At 47.8% G+C, this 18,928-nt stretch overlaps 1 protein-coding gene across 1 annotated transcript in view; it reads right to left on the bottom strand.

Annotated features, from left to right (window-relative positions):
- Positions 1-18,928, bottom strand: part of Rph3al (rabphilin 3A-like (without C2 domains)) — a 104,503-nt gene that overhangs the window by 76,138 nt on the left and 9,437 nt on the right. The window contains exons 2-4 of the mRNA XM_013016593.1: positions 8,236-8,345; positions 5,977-6,120; positions 3,333-3,462 (exon numbers count right to left, since the gene is read on the bottom strand). Coding sequence (XP_012872047.1) covers positions 3,333-3,462; positions 5,977-6,120; positions 8,236-8,312 — 351 coding nt within the window. The 5' untranslated portion in view covers positions 8,313-8,345. The remainder of the gene's footprint in view (positions 1-3,332; positions 3,463-5,976; positions 6,121-8,235; positions 8,346-18,928) is intronic.

Raw genomic sequence — 18,928 nt, 5'->3', positions numbered from 1 at the left:
TGTGGGGACAGTACTTCCTGGCCACCTGGAAGTATAAGGTAGACCAAGTTGCCTCTTACCCTAGCCTCTAACAGTCCAATATTCTCCTTCTTCCCTGAGCACTTCATTCAGCCCCTCTACTTCTTCCCTATCTGATTAGAATACACTGGAGACATTGATGTTGTCTTAGCACAGTGTTTCTGTCCCAGTAATGCATTGTCCCAAGCCTATCATCATCTCTCAGTGACTGTCATTACCACAAAACTTGTCTCCTGCCTTTCACTTTGTGCTCTCCTGCAGTCCACTAGACATACAGCAGTCAGGGCCACTCTTAAAAACACAGAGCAAGCTGGGCGCTGGTGGCTCACACCTATAATCCTAGCTACTCAGGAGGCTGAGATCTGAGGATCACGGTTCAAAGCCAGCCCAAGAAAATCTGTGAGACTCTTACCTCCAATAAACCACTAGGAAACTGGAAGTGGTGCCGTGGCTCAAGTGGTAGAGCGCTCGCCTTGAGTTGAAGAGTGCAGGAACAGAACCCAAGCCCAGAGTTCAAGCCCCATGACCGACAAAACAACAACAACAACAAAACACACACACACACACACACACACACACACACACACACAGAGCAAACTGGTGGCATGCATGTCATCCTAGCTATTCAGGAGGCTGAGGATGGAGTTTGAAGCCAGCCCAGGCAGAAAAGTCTGCGATGCTCTCTATCTCCAATTAACCAGCAAAAAAATGGAAACTGGAGGTATGGCTTGAGTGGTAGAAAGCCAACCTTGGGTGAAAAAGCCAAGTGAGAGCATAAGGCTTGGAGCTCCAGTCCCAGTACCAACATCAAGCAAACAAATAAACACAGAGCAGATCACATCAAACCCCTAGCACAAACATGGTGCTGGCTTCTTATTAAACTTACAATAAAATCCCAGCTCCTAACCCCTACTTAGAAAGCAATGTGGGATCTGCCAAGGTTACTTCTCTCTCCCTCTGTCCCTAACTCCATTAGTTCTTAAAAGAGCCCAGCCGGTTCTGCTGCAGGGCCTCTGTACATGCTGTTCCCTCTGCTTGTAATACTTATCCTCACAGATCTTCCTGGGACCAGTTCCTGCTTGTGTTCTGGTCTGAGCTCAAAGAAGCTCTTTCCAAGCACCTGACACATGCCAATGCATGTGTTTTAATTCAATCGAGAGCCCTTGGTGCACCTGACATGACCTTGTATTTACTCATTTACTTGTTTATCATTTCTCTTCTCTTACCCTGGATACTTTCCATGACAGATAGGAATTGGGCTAGCATCTGGAACCAGCTTGCACACAGTGGGCCCTCCCTTTACTATGTGAAGAAAGAATGAATATGAATGAATGACACATTTTTCTCAAGGACAGATGAAGAGAACCCTGCAAGCCTCCCATGTTGCTGGGGGTACCCGACTGTCCCCTACTCCCACCTCTGCCCAGGAGCAAGTCCCCTCTAAAGGTCAAAGGGCTCCTCCACTGCCCCAAGCTGCCTTCCCAGGCTAGCACCTAGTCCTCAGCCAGCTGGCAAAATAAGAACCTCTTCAAATAGAAATGTCCTTCGGACCAGCCCAGTGCTCCAGGGCACCAGGCGGTGGGGGTGGTGAGTCTGGAAGAACATTTTCCCCACACCCCACATCCAGCTGAGGCCCTCCCCTGGGATGGCCACTGTTGCCTAGGAAATGGTTCTCCGGGGAGCCACTGGTGTTAACTCCTTGCCAGCCAGGAACAGCAGCCTGCCTCTGTGTTAGAGGCCATGGATGTTCCCAAGGGAAGAAGATATGGTAGTGCCTTTCCTCACTAAAACCCTGAAATATTTAGAGCTGTTATAGTACTGAGACAAAAGGAAGAAATAGGTAGGAAATTGTTCTCCCAGGGTAGAAGTCACAAATCATGGCCCTACCTGCCTAAGTCCTGGGAGCAAGGCATTCCCAGGTCGCTGCACCCACTCCTTAGATGGTCCATAGCCTACAGAGGAGCTGGCACACCCTGACACTCAAGCCCCCATCACACCTCCACCATGCTTAGACCAACTGATCCACATTTCCAGGACTGATTCACCACACATGACAGAGTTGGGCAGGGATGACCATGTCCAAAATCCTGGCTTTCACATTTATTAATTGGGAATCCAGGTTTTGAATGACAAAGGCACCAATTACTTTATTCCAAGTCCATGTTTATTTCTCTGATATTTTCCAACTGTTATAGTCATCTCAACTCTTCCTCGGCTTCTATTACTTCATGAACTCATTTGATTATTACTTTTTAAAAACATGTCCTCACCCAAGGGCATAGCAAGAGAGAACTTTCCTTTTCCCTCTGTCTGGTTCACTGTAACAACTTCAGGCTTACAACAGTCAATGGCACATGGAAGTTACTTGAGGATGCATTCTAGCAAAACTACAGTGAAAACAGAAAAAGGTAACGAGAATAATGTCTCTAATCTAAGAAGGTAGAAAAGAGAAATCTCATGAATATTACTGTGCAGCAACTAGTTTAGGCTGGAGCAGGAATAAAAATCTAGGATTTCTGCCAGGGGGGAAAAAATAAAGTAGGCTCTATGTTATAAAGAGTAAAATTGAGATGCTAAATAATCTTGAAGATTGAAAGGTCTATTATTCTCTGAGTAATAAAAAAGAAAGGCAATTAGAAACCCCAGGGAAAAAAACCTAAAAGTTATATTTTAAAAAGTCTTGGACTCAATATGAAACAATTTAATATATGGCACAATTTAATATAAGAAAAGGAGAAAATCTATTTGATTTTTCAGCAAATATCATTCTTCTTTGAGTGATCAAAAGAACAGACAACAGAATAGGAACTTCAATTTTACCACACTAGTTGGCCCTGAGGAAAACAGTACTTATCTAATAACAAGTAATAACATTTATTCAGTGTCTGTATGCCGAGCAGGGTTTTGAAAGCTTTGCATTTAATATTATCTAATCCTTACAGCTCTCTTAGGTACATATTCTCATTCCCCCTATTTTGCAGCAGGAAGATGAAGCTTGAAATAGACATTTTCTGAGGTCAAATGGGTGGTATAAAGGCTGGATTCACATCCAAGCTCTGATTCAGAGGTCCATTCTCCAGAGCTAGCCACAGAGTCTAGACTACAGGCCTTTAGGCCCTGTCCTTGAAAAGAGAAGCATGAACATGCACATATGCACACACACACATGCGTGCGCACGCGCGCACACACACACACACACACACACACACACACACACAGAGTTTCTACTCCTCTTTCTTTCTCCTCTGAAAGCTGGGATGTATGGCTGGCCCAGGCTGGGCAGCTAGAATGGCAGAGTCAGAACAGGGCCTTACCTTCCTGCAGTCTTTGCAAAATACTGAGGAGCTCCCCAGGAAGCCCAGCACCTCCCCACACAGCAGACATTGGGAGAGGCCGTTCCCCATCACATTTTGCCTCATGGTCTCCAGCCGCTCCACCAGCCGCCTGCAACGTAGGACGTAGAGTCAGTGCTTCCTGTCACCAATGCAATGACTGCTCAGGCCAGCTGCAACAGAACTCAATACTACACCATGTCACAGGCTGTCTCCTTAACTGGTCTGTTCCCTGCCCCATCCTTTCCCCAGCTAACTCCTAATCATGCATTCCTTTGCCAACTATTGATGGAGCATTTACAATGTGACAAGACCAAGGAACTCACGTTCTAGCAGTGAAGAAATCCTGAAGAAGAAATCACTTTCAGACAGGGAGAATCCCATGCCATGTATATGGTAGGAGAGTGGGTAGGGACAGGTGAGGAGCCACAGGTATGTCAGATAGGGCCAGGGAAAACTCTGAACTGAACACATGCACTGAGAGATGAAGGACAGCAAAGACCAATCATGTGACAGAACAGCCAGGAAAGCTTCCTTCCAGGCAGCTGGGACAGCAAGCACTGTGGCTTGGGCTGGGAAACAGTTATCAGCAAGGAGGCCAGGGAGGCTATTCCCACCCCTCTCCCCCATAGCAGCAAGAGGAAGATGGGGACAATGAAGGAGGGGGAAGCAAGAGAGGGTCACATGAGTTTACAGGTCACAAAATGGGGTTGTGTTTTTCTAAACTCAATCAGAAGCCACTAGAGGTTTTGAAGAAGGGAAGAGATTTGACCTCAGTGACATTCTCCAAAGCTGTGAAAAGCTGGAATTAGGAGAGCAAGAGGGAAGAAGTCAGTAAGAGGCTAAGGCCACCCTGGAAAGGACAGACCCAGGCTGCATCTCAGAGGCAGCATGGGTGGCTGGGGGGAGGGGGCGCAGGGTGACAGGAGGCTTTGGGTCACAGCATCTGGGAAAGTGAGAAGCTGAAGCAGGAAAGTGAAGGGAAAGAACCCAGCTCCTGTCTGAAACGGTTCGGTTCTGGCCATCAGGAGGCTTCCCTGTACCCTGTTAAACCTGATTGACCCCTTTCTTGGGGCTCTACAGGCCTTCATCATACTGTAACCTCCACTCTGTGACAGCCTCTAGCGGAAAAACACTACAGCCTCCTCAGAACTGTTCTAATTTGTGAGTCACTATGTTTGCAGGAGACAGAGGACAAGATTCTTGAAAGAATGAAGAACAACGAACAACATGCAGGCATATCATCTCATCTCCTCTGTCAGACTCCTAGTGAGGAAGATGCATTTGAAAGATTTGAAGACTGAGACTCAACAATGTGAAGCCACTTGCTGGGGTTACAAAATTCCCAAGAGGTGGACTCAGGGTCCATCCCAGGCCTGTCTAGCTCATATCCTCCTCAGGCCGTGCAGTATAGCCACTGGAGCTGACACTAGACAGCAGACTCAGCCATGACACTGCCTCTACCCATGTGTCCTCCATAAGGGACATAGTCCTTCACCTAGGAAACAACAGGGCCTGGGAGCAACCCCAGCTCCTACCAGGCATAAACTATTTGTTCTTGGGGGAACCTACTCCATACCTCCACATCTCATATAAACACACAAGATGCAATTCCTTCCTCTGAATGATAGATAACCTACAATACTGCTTCTGGATCATTCCATGTCCCTATACACACATCAAAGCTAGACAACTGGATGGATGAAGGGGCCCATGAATGGTTCCATAGCACAGGGGAGCCTTCCATGAAGTTCCTGGTGGAGTTGGAGCCCCAGGATCAATCACTAGTATTTGAGGTGAGAGTTTGGCAGGGCCCTCAGGGAGTAGATCTGTAGAAAGCTGGGCCTCAGCCAGTTAAATGAAAAAAAAGAAAGAAAAAGAAAAGAAAAATCTCAGGAGTGTGAGGTGAGTGAGCCCTGCTTGAGCTGTTATTGAGGTACCTACCAGACACGGTGAACCAACAGCCACCAATCCATCCAAAACTGCGCTTTTACAGTTCCTGATTTACAAACACGATCATCTCACAAACAGAAAAAAGATAAGTAGAAAAAGAACAGGGAGAGCAGAACAGAATGAATTCCTGCTCCATGCCACGTGGTCTGGTCCCAATTGTGTGTTACTACTTGTGCTTTTCTGTTATTTCTCAGATTTTTTTTTCTAGGAAATGTTTATTGCTTTTATAATTCAATGACAACAAAAACAACCCTGCACCACAAAGACCATCGAACAACTGAGTCATGGTCAGCTCTGAATGTCACAGGCTGGCAGCGCTTAGGACATGCTGGAGGATACCTCCTGCGGGGACCTGGTGGGCGTTTCGTGTTTCGGAATCCTGCTATGGACAGGGGTGCAGCGACAAGAGCCTCAGTGTGGTTGGCTAGGACTCTGTGACCTGGGGCTCATGTCAGTCACTAACCCTGCTTACACAGAACTTGGAAGGGCTGCTTGGGTATTTGCCTATAGTCCAGGGGTCCCCAGCAAAGAAACTGGGGCCCTCTGACTCATACCCACTGGTGACCCCATTGTTGGACCCAGTGCACTAGCCTCTTCACCCCTAGGATCTCTTGCAGTGCCCCACTGCCTTCCTTCCACTGCTGGCTGGTGCCCAGCCGGTCCAAGCCCTTACCCGATTCTCTGCTGTTCCATGATGTCAAGCCGCTCAGCCCTCTGGATGACTTGCAGAATGGCCTCTACCTCTGCTGAGCTGAGGCACTGGCTCCTCCTCTGTTTCTCTGTCTGGTAGGTATGCACGGACCAGCCTGTGTGCAGCCTGGGAGGGAATACCACCAATGGTTGTGAGGCTTTCCAGTGCAAACCTGGGCCCCTACCCTCAACATATCCATAAATCCCTTCTGAGAATGTGTGGGGACAACCCAGGTGGTATGGGACCAGAGGCCTTAATGAAGAACCATAACAAGAATTCTTAGAAGGCCTGGGAATATGTCCATCACTGAGTTTCAGCTTTACTGTAAGACAATGAGCAACCAGCTGTCCCCCTTCCAGAAAGGGAGTTTCTGGAGGGTCAGAAACTCCCTGTTCCTGCCCCATCTGGTCCTGGCTGACCTCTCCATCTCCCCTTTATGCTGCTCACTCTTCACTAGAGTCACACTGGCCTCCTGTCAAGGCCTGCACGTATCATGCTCTTTCTACCTCAGGGCCTTTGTACTTGTTTTTGCTCCCTAAAACTTGCTCTGTATTCCCATTTGACCTAAGCATCACATTCAAAGGAAAGTCTCCCTAACCCCAAATTAAGTTAGTCTCCCCTCCCCCACTACTGCCAAGTATCATGGCAGCCACTATAGTAAGTATACGTGTAATATCCATAAATCCTTCCATATTTCTGCTTTAAGGCAAAGAACCATGCTGGTCTTGTTTGCTGCTATGCAACCAGTGCCTGGCACATGGTAGAATTTAGAAATTGTGTAGACTTAGGAACCTGCTTGTTATTCTAAGAGATTGAAACTTCAAGGCTAGCATGGGCTACAAAGTGAGACCCTATATTGAAAAAAAAAGAAAAGGAAGAAAAGGAGGAGAGGGAAAAGAAGGGAAGGAATGAAAAGAAAGGAAGTAGAAGAGATAAAGGGAAGAGAAGGAAAGAGAAAAAAGAAACTGGAGGCAGCTGCCAAGACTGGCAGGAGGCCCTGCAATGGAGAGGGGCAGAGAATACCCAGGTCCTGGGGGATCCTGAGGGGTACACTCCTGCCCTGCAGCCCTGGACGAGGCACTACTCTTCACAAAAGACTACAGGCAGCACACCCAGGGGGAGGATATAAGAACATCCCCTCTTCTGGAGGGTGCTCCTCCAGGTCTCCATGGTGAGAGCCAAGGTCAGAGAGAACTAAGGGGATGCTGGAGGGGTCAGTGAGAATCCCTTGGGCCTGGGGCAAGCTTCTGAGTTCTCCCAGTGCCTTGTGCTGGGTAGGGCATGGCATCTGCCTGGCATCACGGACGAGGAAGATGAGCTGACCTTATCCTGGGTACCGTTCCTGGAAGAGTGGGGGAGGCTGGAGGGGACTGAGCTACCCGGGCAAAGGGGACAAAGCAACTGTGGGGCAAAGCAGCCTGCAAATCACGCATGAAGCCTCTCTTCCCAGGCGTTTCAGATTAATTTTTCCACCCCCTTTGATGTTCAGAGCTGTCCCCCTGCAGGCTCATAATATCTAATTGCAAATTTCTTAAAACTTGGTCCCCGTTGGGAAATGCTGGCTCTCGTAATTGGCACAGTTTGATAGACATAGGAATTTATCAGACACAAGGGACCCCACCCCCCAGTCCTCGGAGGCCTGGGGAGGTGCTAAAAGGAAGAGAGGCATCTGAGTGCTACCCTCTCTCCTATGGGCACAGGAAGTAGTAGGGGAGGCATCAGATCTAACAGGAGCTGAGGGTCACCAGGCTGAGGGTTAACAGGAAGATTGGGATCCCAATAGGGACCAGAGAAACTTGTTGGGAGTAAGAGAAAGACCTGGAAAATGTCAGCGAGGGGAAGCTCTTCATTCCTGACATAGGCTATTGCTCTGAGCCCTGAAGGTAGTGTCCACACATCAAAGGCTCCCTGCCTTAAGGGGCTTTGGAACTTTAGACTCAATGACAGAACAAGGGGCAGGTGAAGTAGTCCAGCCCTTGCAGCTTGCTGGGACAAACTGAAGGCATAAGAATCACCTAGGCTCAGGAGTGGGTCCCAGTGAGGTGATTCACAGTTAAGGGACAAGGCCAAGGAAGTTAGTCTCACTTCCCTCATCTGAGAAATGGAGATAAATCCTACTCAGTGCATAAATGAACTAAGTGCCCAGCTCAAAGCCCAGAGGACAGGCAGCTCTACCCCCTAGGAAGGATAGGGGTAAGGCAGGAAGGAGGGAGGGATGTGAGGGAGTGAGGAGGCACTCACTTGGCTCGCAGGGCTAGTTGCCGGTCATTGGGACAAACCCACTGGTCACTGCCACTGCCGAAGATGGTGTCAGCCATGGCTTGGAGCAGCAGCCGGGGCACCAGTCACATCTGAGAAGAAGAAAAGAAAGGACAAAGTGTCACTGGCTGTGGTGCTAATGGCAGACAAGTTCTCACTGAATGCAGGCACCAGACATTTGGCACTTCCAACCCTGTATGTCCCTGACTGACACCTGGATTCCAGCAAAACATGGCTCCTGTCCAAGCTTTTGCTTCTGTGAGAAGCAACTAGGTGGGTGATGTGGCTGTGTCTCCAGTGACCGTGACTGGCAGGATATAGAAGGTGAGAATCAACACAGAGAGAAGATTGCTTGTTCTTGGGAAGTGTCAACTAAGCTGGCAAGCCCTGATGGGCACTGGACCCCTGCCCTTTCCTAGTGCCATCCATACTTTGCTCCCTAAGAGCTCCAAACCAAAGACCCAAGTGCTCTCTGGAGCAGGGACAAGGACAGGGAGGCTAGTGGTAGACACAGCCTTATCACCTAGTTAATAAAAAGACAGCCAGATGTTCCTATATGTTCCTATGGTGCTTTGGTGATATGTGCTTTTCAGACTACATGGGGGATGTGGGGACTCCCACAGACATGTAAGACAGCTGCAGAGAGAAGGGGCATCTTAGTAGCTTTGCCAGGCAACATGTATTGTTCTTGGATATTGCATCACAATTCAATACATGGTAGTTTCTAAAAGACTAGTTCTCATGTGGCCTCTGAAACTTTATCCATGAACTTTCCATTTCTGTACATTGTGAGAGAAGGAGGCCAAGAGGCTTAGAATGATGGTAAAAAAAATCACACATATACAGAGAGAGAGAGAGAGAGAGAGAGAGAGAGTGCAGTACTTGAACTCAGGGCCTTGAATTCTTGCTCTGCTTTCTTGCCCACAGCTGGCTCTCTACTACTTGAGCTATGTCTCTAGTTCAGCTTTCTAGTGGTTAGTTTGGAAGCACAGTCTCTGTCTTTTCTGCCTGGGCCGTCCTACAACTATGATCCACCAGATCTCAACCTCTGGAGTGGCTGGGATCCAGGCTTCAGCCACTGGGCCTGGAAGAAAAATAATTTGACCTCAAGGAGTCTTGAAGTGTCACGATCTCCCCATCAACCTCTGTACTTAGACTATTCTTCAAGACCAACATCTGTGCTGACCAGCAGGGGGCAGTGTGCAGATGGCAGCCAACTGGCCCACAGTGGTGACCATACCCATGGCATCTAGCACCATAGTCTCTGGGTAGGCACCTGTTCTCCCCAGCTGGGCCTGACATTCTACTGTAGGTCACTTCAAGAGAAAGAGACCTGAACCATCCAAGATTCCAAAGAGCCAGATATGGGACCCTGCAGGCAGGCCTAGCCCTGGTTACAGTCACCAAGGGTCTCCATAGGTGTCACATTGGGCCTTCTCACCAATGAGACTAATATATTCCCTAGGAAAACAGGTAGGCTCAACAGTGACATGTTCATTAAATAATTTTAAACCTGTGCTCCATTTCTAGCCTTCAGTGCTCTGTGCTCTTTTGTTTTGTTTCTGTTTCTGTTTTCATCTTAATTTCTGTTATCTTGTGAATAGCACAGTCACACTGCTGTGGGGGTGTAAAATGTATTACTCTGTTCAAAGTAAACATTTAAAACAATTCAGTAGCCCTGTTTTCTTTCCCTTCTCTCTCCCCCTCCCCCCCTTTTTTTAAATTCTGAAAACTTCAAGAAATGGAAGGAAGGGGGTTGCTCTGGATGGCACAGGCTGTGTCCCAAGTAAATCAGGTATCCAGAAAGCAGGGTTCTACTACACAGGTGCACAGTTCCAATCCTAACCTACAGGGGACACCATGCCCCAGGTATCCCCTCTAGCCCCCACAAAGACGATCCCAGAGCATGATACCCATGCTCCCTGTGGCTGGACATGCTGAGGGTAGAGCAGGGCCCTTGGATCTGTTAGGTACCCCACAGATGCAGGAGAGTGGTGACCTGGAAGGCAAGACCAAATCAGGAAACACTGCAGTTCCTCAACAGGAGGGCCTCATCTTTTGCAGAAGCTTTTGAACCCCAAAGCTTGGAGCAGAGGAGCCAGGAAGGAAAAGAGGGAAAAGGGAAGCCTGGGCCCAGATGCTGGGATTTTCACCTCCATGACAGGTGAAAGTAGAGAGGGTGGGGCAATGAAAGATGAGGCTCATAGCCCCGAACCCTTCACCCCTAAATGTCTCTCTAGGGAACAAAAGCCTTATCCCTTTTAGGTTACTTCCTAGTGGGGCCCTTTGATAATGAAACTCTCAAACTAACCTCTATCTGTCCTATGATCCACTGGGTCCTTTTTAATTTTTTTTTAACAAGTCATCAATGAAGGCCCAAACCCCAGGCTCTTTTGTTCCTCTTCAGGGTGACCCTCAAACCAGCTCTGTTTTCTCTATATCTTCTTACCTTCTACCATAAATGCAGATGGAGGAATACATGGAGGTACGAAAGGTGGGAAGATGACCATAGATGTCAGGCTTCCATGAAAATGTACTAGAAGTCCAGGAACAAGAAATGACTTTCCTCTGTCCCTCTGGAGCCTGAGACAATGGATGGAAAGATGTCATGGAGCTGTTCTACTCCTTTATTCTAACTCAGCTGAAGGGCCTGGGGAGGCAAGGGTGGCTGGAAGAGTACTAGAGGGCAGCACTAGGCAAGAAGCCAAATATGGATACTGGGCCCTTGCCTCAACCTTCTCCACTTAGGACGCCATACCACCCATCCTTTTCCCTGCACACTGTCAAGTGCTCAGAGACGTTGAGGGAAACAAAAGTAGTCACCTCCAGATCTGGGGGCTGAGGCATTGGCTGGGCATGTTCATCATGGATGGCCAGTTTGTGAAGCACAAAACGGACAACATAGACCTCAGGCCTCCACCTTTGGGACTACTGTGCCCATTTTGGGCTGTGGCTGGTTCCTTGGAAGGCACAGCTGTCCTTCCAACAGAGTAACCTCAGCACAGATCAGGGAGAAGAAGGAACTTGAGTTGGTATGTTTTAGGTAGCTGTCATCAGAGCCAGCTTGGGCTCTCTGAACCTCTTCAGGCTGAGCTGGCTGCCAGTTCCCTGACTAATCAACAGACTCCTGTCCTGACTCCCAGCTTGCCCTTTCTCTGGGGGCTCCAATGCCCAACTATGTGCTTACCACCACCTGAAGTACCCCCCTGGGCTCTGTTCCCCTCACAGGGGATTAGCCCATATCTTCTTAAGATTGGGGCCTTACCCATGTATTTGTGGCTAGTTTGGAATCTATCAAGCTACATTTGGCCATAATTTTTTTTGGGGGGGGTCGGTTGTGGGGGCTGAACTCTGGGCCTGGGCGCTGTCCCTGAGCTCTTCCAGCTCAAGGGTAGCACCCTACCACTTGAGCCACAGCACCACTTCCAGCTTTTTCCTGCTTATGTGGTGCTGAGGAATCGAACTCAGGGCCTCATAAATGCAAGGCAAACACTCTACCACTGAGCCAACTTCCCAGCTATGGCCATAGATTTTTTAAAAAGAAGCCTTATACAAACTGTTCCCTAGAGTTTTACTATGTCCCATCTGCCTAAAAGACCCTCCTCTGAAGATCCCAGACTGTCATCCCCTTCTCTGCCCCCTCTCAACAGAAAGTAACCTGGATTGGTCATTACCCTTGTTCCTTAATGGCAATTAGAGTTTCCATCCAGGAGGGGGGAATGAGGGAAAGAGGGTAACTGCTAGGTAGATATGGATAAAAATTGGCAGACATAACATATGGCAGATAGCACATGGCCCATCATGACGCTTCTAGTTCCCATGGTGCCTCAAACTCCTGCTGAAATGCTTCTTCCCATAATGCCCTGGGTTTCTGCTCAACCAATGAAAATAGCCAGGGCAGTCCATGCACAAGCCATCAAGCAATCAGTGCAAAGCCCAAGGGAAGATGTATGAGAGGAACCTCATACTATAAAAATGACCCTCTGAGAGGAATTCACTGGATTCCTCTTTGGGGCCTCTTCCAAATGGAAAGTCTCCCTACTTTCCTTCCACTTTAAAATAAACTTGTTATATCTATTTTAAAAAAGAAAGCAGACCTTAGGCTCGACACTGTGGTGCATACTTGTAATTCTAGCTACTCAAGGAGGCAGGATGAGAATCACAAGTTTCAGACCAGCCTAGGCAAAGGTAGTACTGACTATTGTACAGAAAAACCATTAATACTCACCCATTTCTCTCATGAAGTGATGGTGGCAAGGCTCAAGGGTAGAGCAGCTCTAGGCCCCGAGCTCAATCCCCAGTACCATAAAACAAACAAGTAGGTAAATGGAGGCCTGAAAACATCCCAAAAGCAGTGTATGTGTATTAAGGATGTGCTACATCCTTATTTTAATAGTAATAATTAAACTGGACAACAATGAACTTAGGGCTGGGCATTGATGGTTAATGCCTGTAATGCTAGCCATTCAAGAGGCTGAAGTCTAAGGATCACAGTTAAAGCTAGTCTAGGCAGAAAAATCTGAGAGACTCTATCTCTAGTTAACCAGGAGGGGTGGCTCAAGTGGCAGAGCACCAAACATGAGTAAAAAAGCCAAGTGAGAAGCCACATGTTGGTGGCTCACACCTGTAATCCTAGCTACTCAGAAGGCTGAGATCTGAGGATCACGGTTCAAAGCCAGCCTGTGCAGGAAACTCCATGAGACTCTTACCTCCAATAAACCACTTAGAAAATGGGAAGTGGTGCTGTGGCTCAAGTGTAGAGCTCTCACCTTGTGCTGAAGAGCTGAGGGACAGCGCCCAGGCCCAGAGTTCAAGCCCCACAACTGACAAAAAATAAAAATGAAAAAAGCCAAGTGAGAGCACAAGGCGTGTATCAGCATGTGAGCAGGCATGTATGTGTGTGCATGTGCATGCGCATGTGCGTGCGTGCGCGCACACACACACAAACACACACCAAAAGTACTTAGGAAGGAATAAATCAGAGCTTCCTCTTTCTATTACATGGTGGGTTCCCAGGGCTCCTCATCCCTCTCCTCTCCATCCCTAGTGGCCACACAGGGCTGTTGCAGCAAATATCTGTGAAGCTCAACTGTGTTGTTTCATTGTCCCTTCCCAGACAAGGAAGAAATCTGAAAACAAACAAGCCAGACTTGCAAAAGAGCAGGCAGAGTGGGGCTCTAGCCATGCTCTGTGACTTGTTGACTCATCTACATTTTGTTCCTAAATATTCCCTGGGGCAGTCAGTCACAGGCAGTGGTGGCTCCCTGTGACAGCTGAGCTGATTCCCTGAAGGCCCTGTGTGTTCACAGAACCTCTGCAGGAAGCCACAGCCTCCTGGTACCGTCTCAGCCTGGCTGAGGCCACAGCTGACACAGGCTGCACCCAGCCAGTTGCTGGGCAGACAGATATGCAGGAGTTCTGCATTGCAAAGGCTAGGGAACTTGATGAAGGGACAGGGATCAGGAATGACTTGTGACAATTTCCTGAGAAAATTCCCCTGGAACAGAGGCTCACAGGCTCCTGGCAATTTGTTAACGGGATATTTAATTCTCCCTCCAAAGTTCCCTCCCCCCCACCCCTCCTCCCAAGTTCATTACCCTGGGTCATTGCAGGGAAATGCCAGGGTCACAGGAGACTTGTGCCTACTGTCAAGCCATTATTCAACTTCATGTGGCCAGCTCCCCAACACCATATTGTACAGAAAAACCATCCAAACTTACCCATCTCTCCCATGAAGACTCTTAGCATCTTAACAGAGTTTTTCCTACCAGGTACCAGTGGCTCACCTCCATAATCCTAGTTACTCAGAAGGCTGAGATCTGAGGATCAAGGTGTGTATGAGCAGATAAATCAGAGAGACTCTTATCTCCAATTAACCAGCAAAAAGCTGGAAGTGGAGGTGGGACTCAAATGGTAGAGCACTAGCCTTGACTGAAAAAGCTAAACAAGTACGTAAGGCCCTGATTTCAAGCCCCAGTACCAGCACAAAAACAATCCTCCCCCCTCTCCCCCCCCCTTGCCCGCCAAAAAAAGTAGAGTTCTTCCCAATCTTCCTAGGTATATATAGATTCCAGATAAAATTGAGTCCTGATCACTTACATTGTTTTGTTTTCTACCACATTGCATTTTCTTTCTCACACTATAAAAGTTCTTCAAAATTGTTTTTTAACTGTAACTTTGCATTCGGAATATATTTTACCATTCCCCCATTTGGAGCTCACAGATTGTTTCCAATCTTTTTTCTATAAACAACACTAACATGGATATCCTGAGAGATACATCTCTGTGCCATCTATAATGACTTCTCTGGATAACTTCCCAAAAGGGAAAAGGAGCATGCATTTTTTGGAAATGCATTTTTGAGTCAGCTTTTCTATAGCAACACTCACAGCCACTTGAAGCTGTGAGTTGCAGGCCTCCTCCTGCTCTATCCAAAGTATGTCTAGAATTGTCCATCAGGGAAAAATCTGCTGGAACCAGCTCTGTACTATTGGCCTAAATGTATTTTGTAATTCTGAGCTCAGAATTAAAAAAGATGGAAGAACCTATCTATAGACCTCCACTTGGTTGCTTTCAATAATGTATACAAGTCCCCCATTGCTTGCCACAAAAAAGGCCTCTTCTTCACAAAACACTCCAATCTACTTGAAAGAAGGTTCCTAAACAGATTTTGCAGGCTCTGATCAGGAGAGCCAGCACCAGCTTTAGTGTCTTGAGTGACCCCGGTGAGCCAAACAGGTCATGTAATGCCCTGCCAACATTCTCTTCTAAGAAGGGGTAAGAAAAGTGTAGCTCAGTAGAAGAGACCTTGTCTAGACAAGGCCCTGAGCTCCATCCCCAGCACCACCAAAACAGAGAGGTGAGGATCTGCCCACAAACTATCATTAACCCAAGAAGACTGTGCTGCTGACCTTCTTCAGACGCAATAGCTGTACCAGTATGAAAACACCACCTGCCTGTATCTGTTGCTAACAATACGCCACACTTGGAATCCAGAATGACTGGCCCTTAGACCAATGGTACATATGCATGGAGCTGGCAGTGGCAAACAGAGTACCCAATACCAGCTGATTTGCTTGGCCAAGATGTCATGAATGTAACCCCAAAGATAGGCATTTCTCAGAGAAATATATCCCCAAGCCCAAGCATGAGGTGTGGATATACAGGACAGAACATCTCCACAGTAAGAAGAGAAAGAAATAGTTTCTTAGAAGGCTGATACTGGGAAGATCACAGTTTAATTCCAGCCTGGGCAAAAAGCTTGTGAGAGCTCAAAAGAACAAGACGAGCATGGTGACTCATTTCTATAATACTGGCTGTAGGAGGTCGAGATAGGAGGATCCTGGTCTGAGGCCAATTCCGGGGGAAAAAAGTGCCAGATTAAAGCAGAAAGGACCAGGAGCATTGCTCAATTTGTAGAGCACCTGCCTAACAAGTGCACGGTCCTAAATTGAAACACCAGTACCTTTAAAAAAATAACTTAGAGGGGCTGGGAAGGTGGCTCAGTGGTAAAGCGCTTGTCTTGCATGCATGAGGCCCTGGGTTCGATTCCCCAGCACCACATAAGGAAAAAGAAAAAAATCCGGAAGTGGCGCTGTGGCTCAACTGGTAGAGCACTAGCCTTGAGCTGAAGAGCTGAGGGACAGCGCCCAGGCCCAGAGTTCAGGCCCCACGACCGGACCCTAAAAAAAAAAAAAACTTCACTAAAAAATAACTTAGACAAATGGCATTTGGCAGATAAAACTATCCTGATCTCTCATCAGCCAAACCCCTCCCTACAAGTGCTGTTTGATTTTTTTACTTATAGTTGAAAAGCCAAAAAGCCCAAGCATAAGAGGCAAAGTCAGGACACAGTAGGCCAGCAAAACCCACTTCCCTTCCCAGCATGTGACAGAGTCCTGATGAGTGGGGGGGCAGGGAGAGCCTGGAAGCTGAGCAGGTGGCCTCTGCAAGCTTCATTCCGAGGGCCAAATGTGAGATGGGGCCCAGAGAGCTGGTGGCCAAAGAGGCACAGCCCATATCCAGCTTCCACAGGAAAGAACGCCAGGATAGGTTAGTGATGTCTGCCCTGATGGGGGATGGGGAAGGCATGCACATTTGCTACTGATGAGTAGATGTGCCTAGATCAGGGAGATTAAAAAAAAAAATCAACGGGAGGTAGGGGTGTAAAGGAGGGAGAAAAAGCGTGGACAAATAGAAGAGAATACTTGCCAGCAAGCGGGTGCTTCCCCAGGCCTCACAGGCACATGGAAGATCCCTCACTCAGCTCTACACCCGGGTATTAATATTGCAGGGAACCCTTAGCAACAGGCCCTGCCATCTGCTCTGTTACTATGAGACAGGAAACAGGATGATAGCAGTGAGATAAGGTGAGCCCAGACATCAATATTCAATATTCTCCCCTGCCTGGAAAGATTCAGACAAGCACAGGAAGCCTCTGGGGCCTGTCTGAAACCCAGGGGGAGTGGGGTGGGGAGAACCCACTCACTGAGAAGCTTCCCAGGCAAGACCTGAGTGGATTTAGGAGATGAAACAAGAGCCCTGGGGAAGCTAGTGGTGAACAAATGTCCCTAGAACTCTGTCTGCCATCATATATCCTGCCAGATCTGCCCACTCAGGATACCTCTCCCTCCCTTTTCCCAGTTCCGAACTCCTCATCTCTTGATCCACCTTTGGAGCAAGAAGTCAGACTGTGTGATTCACTTACTAGAAAACTTCCAGTGGCCCCCACTACCATGGAGGAGAGGGAGGAGAAACTCCAGCCTCTGGGACCTGGATATGTTGTAGGCAGTCCGCCTTGTCCCTCCCAATCCTCTTACCTGGGACACCTTCTTCCTACTGTCACCCTTCAGATGCCCAGTGCAATCTCCCCTGGGAATTCTCTAGCCTTTCCCTATTCCTATTTAAACTGATGCCAGGTCCTCTCTCAGCATTTCAACCTGTCTGTGACCTGGGGGTGGGGCCACTTTTGTAATCACTATAAAGACCTCAGTGTCCCTGTGCTAGCACAGTACCTGGAACATGAAGCATGTCTAGTCACTTTTCATGAGTCAACTGCAGCCCACAGAACAGAGGTCAACAGTTTGACCCTCTGCCTCCTTCATCATTGACCCCACCCCAACCAACAAATAGCCTCACTTTCTAAACAGGCCTGGCCTATACTGTATCTAGGCCCCTCTGAAGTGGGAAATCGTGTGTGTGTGTGTGTGTGTGTGTGTGTGTTTTGGTTGTTGTTGTTTTGCTAGTCATGGAGCTTGAACTCAGGGTCTGGGCACTGTCCCTGGGCTTCTTTTGCTCAAGGCCAACCCTCTACCATTTGAGAGCCAAAGTGCCACTCAGCTTTTTCTGTTTATATGGTACTAAGGAATCAAACCGGGGCTTCGTGCATGCTAGGCAAGCACCCTACCACTGAGCCACATTCCTAGCTCTAGTACTAGGGTTTGAACTCAAGACTTACTTGGCTTGCTTGGCTGGTGCTCTACCACTTGAGCCATACCTCCAGCTCAACTTCTAGCTGGTTAATTGGAGATGGGAGTCTCACAGACTTTTCTGCCTGGTCTGGCTTAGAACTGTGATCCTCGGGGAATCTCAAACTCCTAGATAGCCAGGATTACAGATATGAGCCACCTGGCCAATTCTTGAGATACCACTCATCAACGGACCATCCAGGGGCAATGTCAGTGTTGATGTAAAAAATGATAAATAGGAAAAGGGCATAAAGTAAAATTAGGTACAAGAAAAGGAGGCAAGCAGTAGAAACAGGGACACATGAATCATGAAGCAGTATGAGAAAACAGAGCTCATGTGTGAGAGCAGGATTTGAGATGGAGAGAGAGTTTATTTCTTTAATCAGCTCCAGAAGAGGGCAAGGAACAAGTAAACAAGCCAGGGCCCCCACTTATCCTCATAGCTCCCACTCACTTCCTTCTATAGGGAACTCTGGGCCAAGCTGTGATACCAGGAAAGGGTTAAGAGGTTGAAGGCTGAAAGCTGGACCCTGGAAGAGTCAAAAATAGTCAAGGCAAGTCAGAGATATAAGTTACTATTCTAAATGTGTTTAAATTAGAGCCGTTTGGACACTAAAAGATCGTGGAAAATAAGATGAATATCTGTGTTATGGTTAGAATGTTTCCCCTCTGCTCACTAATGATAAGGGAGTCAATTATCACTATGTATACAAACCATACCTCATGTTAATGGTTGTAACTACAAGCTGGATTGATACCCTAGTTTTTGCACATACCCATAGTCACCTCCCCTGTACTGAACTAAATAAATAAGCTTGCTAATGGGAACTTGGGATTCAGAAGTTCTAGTGAGTGCGGAACCCCCTGGTGCCCCCTTCCCCCTCCCCTCTCTTTTTTCAGTTCTTCTGCCTGATATCCTGTTGTGCTGTCCCTGGTTGAGGGTAGCAATATCCCTCCTCCCAGGTGGACTCTCAGACTCCTGTAGCCCTTTCTGCCTGTATACTTCGAGAAGCAATCAATTCTGGACATCCTATGGTACACACCTACTAAGTCACAGAGCTAAGCATATATTGTTTGTTTGTTTGTTTTGGGTGGGGGGTCCGGTTGTGGGTCCTGAACTCTGGGCCTGGGCACTGTCCCTCAGCTCTTCAGCTCAAGGCTAGCACTCTACCACTTGAGCCACAGCGCCACTTCCGGCTTTTTTCTTT

Source organism: Dipodomys ordii, unplaced genomic scaffold (assembly GCF_000151885.1).
Source record: "Dipodomys ordii isolate 6190 unplaced genomic scaffold, Dord_2.0 Scaffold31, whole genome shotgun sequence".
Taxonomy (NCBI): Eukaryota; Metazoa; Chordata; class Mammalia; order Rodentia; family Heteromyidae; genus Dipodomys; species Dipodomys ordii.
Note: the sequence above shows the minus strand (reverse complement) of the source record. Positions and strands in the feature narration are given on the sequence as shown.